This window comes from Cherax quadricarinatus, chromosome 57, assembly GCF_038502225.1.
Source record: "Cherax quadricarinatus isolate ZL_2023a chromosome 57, ASM3850222v1, whole genome shotgun sequence".
NCBI classification, from domain to species: Eukaryota; Metazoa; Arthropoda; class Malacostraca; order Decapoda; family Parastacidae; genus Cherax; species Cherax quadricarinatus.
The window spans coordinates 19,641,626-19,653,782 of NC_091348.1; the positions used below are offsets into that span (position 1 = coordinate 19,641,626).

Genomic DNA, 12,157 nt, shown 5'->3' on the forward strand with positions numbered 1-12,157 from the left:
CCCAGGAATGTGTTCTGAGCACAAACTTTTTCTCATTGCTATTAATGATTTGGCCTCTAGTCTTCCATCCAATATTTGATCATCACTCTATGTTGATGACTTCGCTATTGCCTGTGCAGGCACTGACTGTCGCCTCATTACAGGTTCTCTTCAGCATGCAGTCGACTGTGTTTCCAATTGGGCCACCACACATGGGTTTAAATTTTCCAGCACTAAAACCCACCAAATTACTTTCACTAGACGCTCTGTCATCTCCGATCATCCTTTGTACCTCTATGGCTCCCGTTTCCCTGAACGTGATAGTCAAGTTCCTGGGCCTCCTCTTTGACCGTAGGTTATCCTGGAAACCTCACATTACCTCTGAAGGCAACTTGTCACAGCCAGCTGAACCTTCTTAAAACCCTTGCTCATCTTTCATGGGGAGCTGATTGTCGAACCCTCCTTCACCTAAATTCCACCCTCATTTTATCGAAACTTGATTATGGTGACTAGATCTATTCAGCGGCATCTCCTGCTACTCTCTCTAGCCTTAACCCCATTCATCACCAAGGATTACGTTTATGCCTTGGTGCTTTTCGCTCTTCCCCTGTTGAGAGCCTCTATGCAGAAGCGAACGTTCCATCCTTATCCGATCGCCGTGATGCCCATTGCCTTTGCTACTATGTACTCTCTCATGATCTCCGCGATCCTTCCATTTATAGAATGGTCACTGATATTAGTAGACATTCTTTATTTGTTCGCCGCCCCTGTTTACTCCGTCCCTTCTCTATTCGCCTTCATTGGCTCTTGTCTTCTCTTCAGTTACCACCTTTCTATGTTCATGTAGCATCTCACTTTTCCCCAACCCCCTGGGAAGTTCCATCTGTTCGAGTCTGTTCTTTCTCTCCCTTGCTCGAAAGCTGAACTGTCTATGGTCTCTTCCCGCTCTCTTTTTCTTGATCACTTCCACTCTCCTTCTCATGCCATTGCTGTGTACACAGATGGCTCTAAGTCTTCTGACGGCATAGGATTCGCAGCAGTGTTTCCGGACAGTGTCGTACGAGGGCATTTACTATCTTCGGCTAGGATTTTTACTGCTGAATTGTATGCCATCCTTGCAGCACTTACCCTTATTGCATCTATGCCTGTGTCATCATTTGTGGTTCTCAGACTCCCTTAGCGCTTTACAGGCTATACAGAAATTTGATACACCTCACCCCTTAGTCCTCCGTATCCAACTTTGGGTACGCGGCATCTTTACCAAGAATAAAGATTGTTTTATATTGGGTCCCTGGTCATGTTGACGTACAGGGCAATGAACAGGCAGACACTGCTGCGCGGTCAGCGGTACATGACCTACCAGTTTCATATAGAGGTATTCCATTTACGGACTATTTTGCTGCAATATCTTCCCACCTTCACACCCGTTGGCAACAACGTTGGTCTACTATGCTCGGTAACAAACTTCAGTCTATTAAACCGAGTACAGTGGACCCCCGCATACCGTACGCATCGCATACCGTACAATCCGCATACCGCTCGCTTTGATCGCAAAAATTTTGCCTTGCATACCGCCCAAAAACCCGCTCACCGCTCTTCGTCCGAGCCGCGTCCAATGTGCGCCATCAGCCAGCCTCACATGTTCCGCCCGTCCCATTGTTTACCAGCCAGCCTCCGCTGTAACATCCAAGCATACAATCGGAATATTTCGTATTATTACAGTGTTTTCGGTGCTTTATCTGGAAAATAAGTGACCATGGGCCCCAAGAAAGCTTCTAGTGCCAACCCTACAGGAATAAGGATGAGAATTCCTATAGAGATGAAGAAAGAGATCATTGATAAGTATGAAAGTGGAGTGCGTGTCGCCGACCTGGTCAGGTTGTACAAGAAACCCAAATCAACCATCTCTACTATTGTGGGCAACAGAAAGGCAATCAAGGAAGCTGTTCTTGCCAAAGGTTTAACTGTGTTTTCGAAACAGAGATCGCAAGTGATGGAAGATGTTGAGAGACTCTTATTGGTGTGGATAAATGAAAAACAGCTAGCAGGAGATAGCGTCTCTCAAGCGATCATAAGCGAAAAGGCTAGGAAGTTGCATGAGGATTTAATTAAAAAAATGCCTGCAACTAATGATGTGAGTGAATTTAAGGCCAGCAAAGGTTGGTTTGAGAGATTTAAGAAGCGTAGTGGCATACATAGTGTGATAAGGCATGGTGAGGCTGCCAGTTCGGACCACAAAGCAGCTGAAAAATATGTGCAGGAATTCAAGGAGTACATAGACAGTGAAGGAGTGAAACCTGAACAAGTGTTTAATTGTGATGAAACAGGCCTGTTTTGGAAGAAAATGCCAAGCAGGACCTACATTACTCAGGAGGAAAAGGCACTCCCAGGACATAAGCCTATGAAAGACAGGCTTACTTTGTTGATGTGTTCCAATGCTACTGGTGATTGCAAAGTGAAGCCTTTATTAGTGTATCACTCTGAAACTCCCAGACCGTTCAGGCAAAAGAATGTCCTCAAGGAGAATTTGTGTGTGCTGTGGAGGGCAAACAGTAAGGCATGGGTCACTAGGGACTTTTTCTATGACTGGTTACACCATGCATTTGCCCCCAATGTGAAAGATTACCTAACTGAAAAGAAATTAGAACTTAAGTGCCTCCTGGTGTTAGACAATGCCCCTGGTCATCCTACAGACGTGGCAGAGCGACTTTATGGGGACATGAAATTCATTAAGGTGAAGTTTTTGCCTCCTAATACCACTCCTCTCCTGCAGCCCATGGACCAGCAGGTTATTGCAAACTTCAAAAAACTGTACACAAAAGCTCTGTTTGAAAGGTGCTTTGTAGTGACCTCAGAAACTCAACTGACTCTAAGAGAGTTTTGGAGAGAGCACTTTAATATCCTCAATTGTGTAAACCTTATAGGTAAGGCTTGGGAGGGAGTGACTAAGAAGACCTTGAACTCTGCTTGTAAGAAACTGTGGCCAGAATGTGTAGACAAAAGGGATTTTGAAGGGTTTGAGGCTAACCCTGAGAGGATTATGCCAGTTGAGGAATCCATTGTGGCATTGGGAAAGTCCTTAGGGTTGGAGGTTAGTGGGGATGATGTGGAAGAGTTGGTGGAGGAGGACAATGAAGAATTAACCACTGATGAGCTGATAGATCAACTTCAACAGCAAGAGGCCAGACCTGAGGAAACTGGTTCAGAGGAGGGGAGAGAGAAATTGAAGAAGTTGCCTACTACAAAGATTAAGGAAATCTGTGCAAAGTGGCTTGAAGTGCAAACCTTCATGGATGAAAATCACCCTCACACAGCTATTGCAAGCCGTGTTGGCAACCTGTACACTGACAATGTTGTGAAACACTTTAGGGAAGTCATAAAGGAACGAGAGGTACAGGCCACTATGGACAGATATGTTGTGCGACAGAAGTCCAGTGACTCTGAAGCTGGTCCTAGTGGCATTAAAAGAAGGGAAGTAACCCCAGTAAAGTACTTGACATCAAGTCTTAATGGAAGGGGATTCCCCTTCTAAACACTAACACAATCTCTCCCCTCCTCCCATCCCATCAATCATCACCAGATCTTCAATAAAGGTAAGTGTCATGTAATTGTGCATGCCTTTTTCAGTTTGTGTGTATTAAAATTAACATTTCATGTGGTAAAAAAATTTTTTTTTCATACTTTTGGGTGTCTTGCACGGATTAATTTGATTTCCATTATTTCTTATGGGGAAAATTCATTCGCATACCGAACATTTCGCATAACAACCAGCCCTCTTGCACAGATTAAAGTCGCTATGCGGGGGTCCACTGTAATCCGTTCATGAGAGCTCATTGTTATGCGTAATTATCGTTATGCGAATGAATTTTCCCCATAAGAAATAATGGAAATCAAATTAATCCGTGCAAGACACCCAAAAGTATGAAAAAAAAAAAACATTTTTACCACATGAAATATTAATTTTAATAGACACAAACTGAAAAAGGCATGCACAATTACATGACACTTACCTTTATTGAAGATCTGGTGATTGATGGGATGGGAGGAGGGGAGAGATTGTGTTAGTGTTTAGACGGGGAATCACCTTCCATTAAGACTTGATGTCAAGTACTTGGGTGGTAAATGCAGCAGCGAGGAGACGGTTGGAGGCAGCGGAGATGTCCTGTTTAAGGGCAATGTGTGGTGTAAATATTATGCAGAAAATTCGGAGTGTGGAAATTAGGAGAAGGTGTGGAGTTAATAAAAGTATTAGTCAGAGGGCAGAAGAGGGGTTGTTGAGGTGGTTTGGTCATTTAGAGAGAATGGATCACAGTAGAATGACATGGAAAGCATATAAATCTATAGGGGAAGGAAGGCGGGGTAGGGGTCGTCCTCGAAAGGGTTGGAGAGAGGGGGTAAAGGAGGTTTTGTGGGTAAGGGGCTTGGACTTCCAGCAAGCGTGCGTGAGCGTGTTAGATAGGAGTGAATGGAGACGAATGGTACTTGGGACCTGACGATCTGTTGGAGTGTGAGCAGGGTAATATTTAGTGAAGGGATTCAGGGAAACCGGTTATTTTCATATAGTCGGACTTGAGTCCTGGAAATGGGAAGTACAATGCCTGCACTTTAAAGGAGGGGTTTGGGATATTGGCAGTTTGGAGGGATATGTTGTGTATCTTTATATGTTTATGCTTCTAGACTGTTGTATTCTGAGCACCTCTGCAAAAACAGTGATAATGTGCGAGTGTGGTGAAAGTGTTGAATGATGATGAAAGTATTTTCTTTTTGGGGATTTTCTTTCTTTTTTTGGGTCACCCTGCCTCGGTGGGAGACGGCCGACTTGTTGAAAAAAAAAAAAAAAAAAAAAAAAGTCAAGTACTTTTCTGGGGTTACTTCCCTTCTTCTTTTAATGCCACTAGGACCAGCTTCAGAGTCACTGGACTTCTGCCGCACAACATATCTGTCCATAGTGGCCTGTACCTCTCGTTCCTTTATGACTTCCATAAAGTGTTTCACAACATTGTCAGTGTAATAGTCACCAGCACGGCTTGCAATAGCTGTGTGAGGGTGATTTTCATCCATAAAGGTTTGCACTTTCAGCCACATTGCACAGATTTCCTTAATCTTTGTAGTAGGCAACTTCTTCAATTTCTCTCTCCCCTCCTCCGAACCAGTTTCCTCAGGTCTGGCCTCTTGCTGTTGAAGTTGATCTAGCAGCTCATCAGTGGTTAGTTCTTCATTGTCCTCCTCCAGCAACTCTTCCACATCATCCCCACTAACCTCCAACCCCAAGGACTTCCCCAATGCCACAATTGATTCCTCAACTGGCATAGGATTCCTAGGGTTAGCCTCAAACAATTCAAAATCCCTTTGGTCTACACATTCTGGCCACAGTTTCTTCCAAGCAGAGTTCAAGGTCCTCTTAGTCACTCCCTCCCAAGCCTTACCTATAGGGTTTACACAATTGAGGATATTAAAGTGCTCTCTCCAAAACTCTATCTTAGAGTCAGTTGAGTTTCTGAGGTCACTACAAAGCACCTTTCAAACAGAGCTTTTGTGTACAGTTTTTTGAAGTTTGCAATAACCTGCTGGTCCATGGGCTGCAGGAGAGGAGTGGTATTAGGAGGCAAAAACTTCACCTTAATGAAGCTCATGTCCCCATAAAGTCGCTCTGCCATGTCTGTAGGATGACCAGGGGCATTGTCTAACAGCAGGAGGCACTTAAGGTCTAATTTCTTTTCAGTTAGGTAATCTTTCACATTGGGGGCAAATGCATGGTGTAACCAGTAATAGAAAAAGTCCCTAGTGACCCATGCCTTATTGTTTGCCCTCCACAGCACACACAAATTAGCCTTGAGGATATTCTTTTGCCTGAACGCTCTGGGAGTTTCTGAGTGATACTAATAAAGGCTTCACTTTGCAATCACCACTAGCATTGGAACACATCAACAAAGTAAGCCTGTCTTTCATAGGCTTATGTCCTGGGAGTGCCTTTTCCTCCTGAGTAATGTAGGTCCTGCTTGGCATTTTCTTCCAAAACAGGCATGTTTCATCACAATTAAACACTTGTTCAGGTTTCAGTCCTTCACTGTCTATGTACTCCTTGAATTCCTGCACATATTTTTCAGCTGCTTTGTGGTCTGAACTGGCAGCCTCACCATGCCTTATCACACTATGTATGCCACTACGCTTCTTAAATCTCTCAGACCAACCTTTGTTGGCCTTAAATTCACTCACATCACTAGTTGCAGGCATTTTTTTAATTAAATCCTGATGCAACTTCCTAGCCTTTTCAATTATGATCACTTGAGAGATGCTATCTCCTGCTATCTGTTTTTCATTTATCCACACCAATAAGAGTCTCAACATCTTCCATCACTTGCGATCTCTGTTTCGAAAACACAGTTGAACCTTTGGCAAAAACAGCTTCCTTGATTGCCTTTTTGTTGCCCACAATAGTAGCGATGGTTGATTGGGGTTTATTATACAACCTGGCCAGCTCGGAGACACTCGCTCCACTTTCATACTTATCAATGATCTCTTTCTTCATCTCTATAGTAATTCTCACCCTTATTCCTGTAGGGTTGGCACTAGAAGCTTTCTTGGGGCCCATGATCACTTATTTTGCAGATAATATCACCAAAAACACTGTAATAATACGAAATGTTCCGATTGTATGCTTGGATGTTACCGCGGAGGCTGGCTGGCAAACAATGCCACCGGCGGAACATGTGAGGCTGGCTAAGGCCGCACATTAGACGCGTCTCGGACGAACAGCGTTGAGCGGGTTTTTTAGCGGTATGCGAGGCAAAATCTTAGTGATAAAATGTATTGGTATGCGGATTTAACGTTATGTAAGGCCAACGGTATGCGGGGGTCCACTGTACAGGTTACTGGTCGTCGTCTTATCACCAGTGTCGAGTTTGGGAGACTACTCTCTCCCGTCTTCGCATTGGCCATACTAGTCTTGCTCATGGATATTTCGTGGAGAGGCGCCCTGCTCCTCTCTGTGAGAATTGCCAGGTTCCATTATCAGACTGCCCACTTTATCAACGAGCACGCAGAATTTACCTCCGTCGTCGTCTTCGCTCCGCTGCTCTCTCTTTACCTTCCCTTCTCGCTGATGGACCCACCTTTCATCCGGACTCTCTCATTGACTTTTTGACAACAACTGACCGACTTCACAAATTCTGATACCTTCAGCCCTTTCTACCTCAATCTCTTGCTACCCTCTACCCCCGTACTATCCCCTGCCCCGCTGTTTTCTGTAATCTACTGATCATCCCTCCTCCCTTCTGCCGCCCAATACCCTCGCTTCCTTCCCTACCCTGCAGCGCTGTATATCCCTTGTGGCTTTGCGCTTCTTTTTTATTATAATAATAATATAGCTGATTTCTTGTTAGTATTGTGTCTTAACTGTTCTGTGATTACTCCATTGCTTATACGTACATAAATTTTTATATAGTATGTATTTTTTTTTTATTTTTTACACTATCTCATTCAGAGTATGATTTGAAGCTAAATAAACTTTTTTTTTTATTATCAGTAAAAGTTAGAGGTAGCCAAGTAAATGGTGTGTGCTGGAAAAGTATTTCATAGCGATTTGAAAAATTATTTCTAAATTTGCACAACTTTTGGGGTTTAGATATTTGAGGCACAGTTCTTGGATGAAATTGTATGGAGCATTTTTAGTTGTCATCCACACTAAGAAATCTATGTATATTCACAGGTCGTGGAAAGAAGTATCGACAACCAAAGAAAGAGTAGTAAAGCTCAAATAAGTATTTTTAATGAGTAATGTTTCCCATCAAGAACCTGGCAACTCAAAAATCAATTGCTGGAGTGACCTTTTCAGATAGTTATTGCAGTGCCTACAAAAGTAATCTGGACATCTTTTATTATTACGAAAATTTTTGAAAAGCAACAATAGAAACAGTAGTAAGGGAGAAAAAGTTAGCATATGAGAAGTTTTTACAAAGTAGAAGTGATGCAAGGAGGGAAGAGTATATGGAGAAAAAGAGAGGTTAAGAGAGTGGTCAAACAATGTAAAAAGAGAGCAAATGAGAGAGTGGGTGAGATGTTATCAACAAATTTTGTTGAAAATAAGAAAGTTTTGGAGTGAGATTAACAAGTTAAGGAAGCCTAGAGAACAAATGGATTTCAGTTAAAAATAGGAGAGGAGAGTTATTAAATGGAGAGTTAGAGGTATTGGGAAGATGGAGGGAATATTTTGAGGAATTGTTAAATGTTGATGAAGATGGGGAAGCTGTGATTTCGTGTATAGGGCAAGGAGGAATAACATCTTGTAGGAGTGAGGAAGAGCCAGTTGTGAGTGTGGGGGAAGTTCGTGAGGCAGTAGGTAAAATGAAAGGGGGTAAGGCAGCCGGGATTGATGGGATAAAGATAGAAATGTTAAAAGCAGGTGGGGATATAGTACTGGAGTGGTTGGTGGGTTGCTGAAAAAAATATTGAGGTTTTACAGTGGTCAGGGAATACTCCAGACCTCAGTCCTGTTGAAAATACCTGGAATATAATGAAAAAGATTAAATCCTGCCATATTTCATCCATGTCATGCCTGCAGTAGAAGACAGGGGATGTTTGGGTCAACCAGTTATCCATTGATACTTCAGGAACCTGAGTGAAAGCATGCCCAAATGGCTTCATATGGTCATTAAGGCCAAGGGATGATAAAATTTTAAGGTAGCACCAAGTGTTTGTTATTGCTCTACAAGGTTTATATTGTTGCTTTTTAATGATTTTTGTAATAATAAAGGGGAATCCAGCTTTTTTTTTTTTTTTTTTGCAGGCCTTTTGTGGTTTAGTGCTTTTTTTATAATAATTTTTTGCAGGCACAGTAGCTCTTATTAAAGGAAAATGGTCAAGAACAAAGCTAAAAGGGCAGATTTGACCAAATATCTAACATTATTGAAGGCATAGGGTATTGCTACTATATGGTATGTAATATTGTAAAGTTTTGACTAATGCAAAAATTTTTTGTTTTGATAGCTCTTCAGTAAAGGATAACTTGTTTTATGAGCATTTGTTGGTACAAATGTAGAATTTGAGTACTTATTTGTAATTATAATGTTTTTAAAGTTTTATTGAATAATAGATTTCACTTAATTTAGTTATTTGAGATTCCCCCTTTCATATCATGAATGCATTATTTTTTAATGTACCTAGTTATGGTTGCAAATGTATGTGTATTAATAATGAAAATTTGTCTATAATTTCACATTTCTTAGCCTGTAACAAGTTGCTAAATGCTTGAACCAGATTTTATTAGTGAGCTCTATATTTCTTATTGTATTAATAAGTTTATTCAGTGAAGAAATGTTTTTCTCTTTTGTCTAATTAACCACATTCAGGGATTGCTCAATACTGTTTTGTAATTACCAAGTACTATCTGTTTGTAAGTACAAGAGCAGAGCTATATGTATGGCAGCACATGTTTAGTAATTTATCATATAAATTTTTGAAAATTTTTAGTGTCTGAAGCATTTGCTATCTCCAATCCATAATTTGCTTTTCAATTTGCTTGAAAAAGCAAGAAGGTTCCTTGGCACTAGTAAGGGGTGCTTAATCCAAGAAAGAGGAACTTTTCCCCTATCATGGATTGAAACTGATTGCCTTCTATTCCTCCAGGCACTGTATAATCCCTGTGAGTTTAGCACTTTCTCTTTTCCTCTCCAAAATAAAATAATAGTCTAGGGAGCAGAGAGAAAGTCTCTAGTATTCTTTCTGCTTTACTTTTCTTAGTTTATAAAGGATATATCACATTGGTTGTTTCACATGTTCAATAGTGGTTCAGCTGTAATTCATAAGCACTAAGGCTTTTGAGTTAGGAAGTAGTTTTGTCTTTGTTGGGGATTTCTACAATTATAATTCCTACCTTTATTTGTATTCTGGATTTAATTTTTGTATTGTAGATAGGAGTGAATGGAGACAATATTTTATTTTATTATCACACTGGCCGATTCCCACCAAGGCAGGGTGGCCCGAAAAAGAAAAACTTTCACCATCATTCACTCCATCACTGTCTTGCCAGAAGGGTGCTTTACACTACAGTTTTTAAACTGCAACACCAACACCCCTCCTTCAGAGTGCAAATGGTTTTTAATACTTGACGTGCTGTTGGAGTGTGAGCAAAGTAACATTTATGAAGGGATTCAGGGAAACCGGCAGGCTGGACTTGAGTCCTGGAGATGGGAAGTACAGTGCCTGCACTCTGAAGGAGGGGTGTTAATGTTGCAGTTTAAAAACTGTAGTGTAAAGCACCCTTCTGGCAAGACAGTGATGGAGTGAATGATGGTGAAAGTTTTTCTTTTTCGGGCCACCCTGCCTTGGTGGGAATCGGCCAGTGTGTTAATAAAAAAAAAAATAAAAAATAGTTAGGGTGGAGCATTTAACTCATAGGGGGTCATCCAGTGCCTAGAGAATAAAGCACTCAGGTTCAATCCCAGGAAAGGAAGTCTTAATTTCTTGAATCAAGAGCCACACCATCCTCTCTTTAACAGTTTTAGTTTCTGTAATCAATTTTTTTTTTTTAATTGCCTCTGCTACCTTTTTTATTACCATCTTGAATGCTACTCCATTTAGAAGTATTCATTTCATGTCCCTTAATTCTACCACTTAAGGTTGCTCCATCTGTTTGTAAATAAAAATGTTACGAGTGACTTTGTTTCCTCTTTTTGTACCTGGGAGGGGTTTCAGGGGTCAGTGGCCCCATGGCTCAGTCGTTGCCCAGGCCTCAGGTTGTGTAATATCCCAGTGAAAATTGGACCTTAAGAGTATCTGGTTCCCAAGTGGTATACTCTCTATTCATTATTCTGTAAACTAAGGGATTACAGTGGAACCCAGAGATTCGGCCACCCTGAGTTTTGACCACTTTCTGGGGCTAAATTTTGTCCTGGGTTTCGGCCGTTGCCCAGTGTTTCAGCTGGCATACCAGACCTGCCCACTACTGCACACCTCCCCGCACAGGTGTTGTGAGCCAGTCTAGCTTTGTTTATCTTTGAGTGAACATTACCCTGTGTGCTCATCCGAACATTTCACAATAAATTGATTGTGTTTAGTGCTTGTTTATTGATTGTGACTGAAATAAGCCACCATGGGCCCAAAGAAACTTCATAGTGGCAGTGAGGCAGTGGTGGAGGCAATAACAAGTCCTCCCTATCTTTCAGATGCCAACACGAGTCTTCAATAAAGGTACGCAAATGTGATTTTTAATGTTTACTTGTGTATTGTATTACTCATTTAATACTATACATATGTTTTAAGTATTATATGTATGTTAAACTATAGTTAATCTTTAAAAAATGTATTTTTTGTGAATATTTTTGTGGGTCTGGAACGGATTAATTGTATTTACATTGTTTCTTATGGGAAATATTGCTTCGACTTTTGGCTGTTTCGAGTTTAGGCCTAGCTCCTGGAATGGATTACAGCTGAAACTCAGGGTTCCATTGTACAGTGGACCCCCGCATACCGTTGGCATCACATAACGTTAAATCCGCATACCGATACATTTTATCGCTAAGATTTTGCCTCGCATACCGCTAAAAAACCCGCTCAACGCTATTCACCCGAGATGCGTCTAATGTGCGGCCTGAGCCAGCCTCACATGTTCCGCCGGTGGCATTGTTTACCAGCCAGCCTCCGCAGTAACATCCAAGCATACAATCAGAACATTTCGTATTATTATTGTTTTTGGTGATTTTATCTGCAAAATAAGTGACCATGGGCCCCAAGAAAGCTTCTAGTGCCAACCCTACAGGAATAAGGGTGAGAATTACTATAGAGATGAAGAAAGAGATTGCTAAGTATGAAAGTGGAGTGCGTGTCTCCGAGCTGGCCAGGTTGTATAGTAAACCCCAATCAACCATCACTACTATTGTGTCCAACAAAACGGCAATCAAGGAAGTTGTTCTTGCCAAAGGTTTAACTGTGTTTTCGAAACAGAGATTGCAAGTGATGGAAGATGTTGAGAGACTCTTATTGGTATGGATAAATGAAAAACAGATAGCAGGAGATAGCATCTCTCAAGTAAACATAAGTGAAAAGGCTACGAAGTTACATGAGGATTTAATTAAAAAAATGCCAGCAACTAGTGATGATGTGAGTGAAGTTAAGGCCAGCAAAGGTTGGTTTGAGAGATTTAAGAAGCATAGTGGCATACATAGTGTGATAAGGCATGGTG

At 41.4% G+C, this 12,157-nt stretch overlaps 1 protein-coding gene across 3 annotated transcripts in view; it reads left to right on the top strand.

The window, feature by feature from the left end:
- LOC128693546 (protein maelstrom homolog) overlaps positions 1 to 10,634 on the top strand; it is a 68,391-nt gene extending 57,757 nt beyond the window's left edge. For all 3 annotated transcript variants that reach the window (XM_070097403.1, XM_070097401.1, XM_070097402.1), the window contains one exon: positions 7,688 to 10,634. In XM_070097403.1, coding sequence (XP_069953504.1) covers positions 7,688 to 7,725 — 38 coding nt within the window. In that variant the 3' untranslated portion in view covers positions 7,726 to 10,634. The remainder of the gene's footprint in view (positions 1 to 7,687) is intronic.
- The last annotated feature ends 1,523 nt before the right edge of the window (positions 10,635 to 12,157 follow it).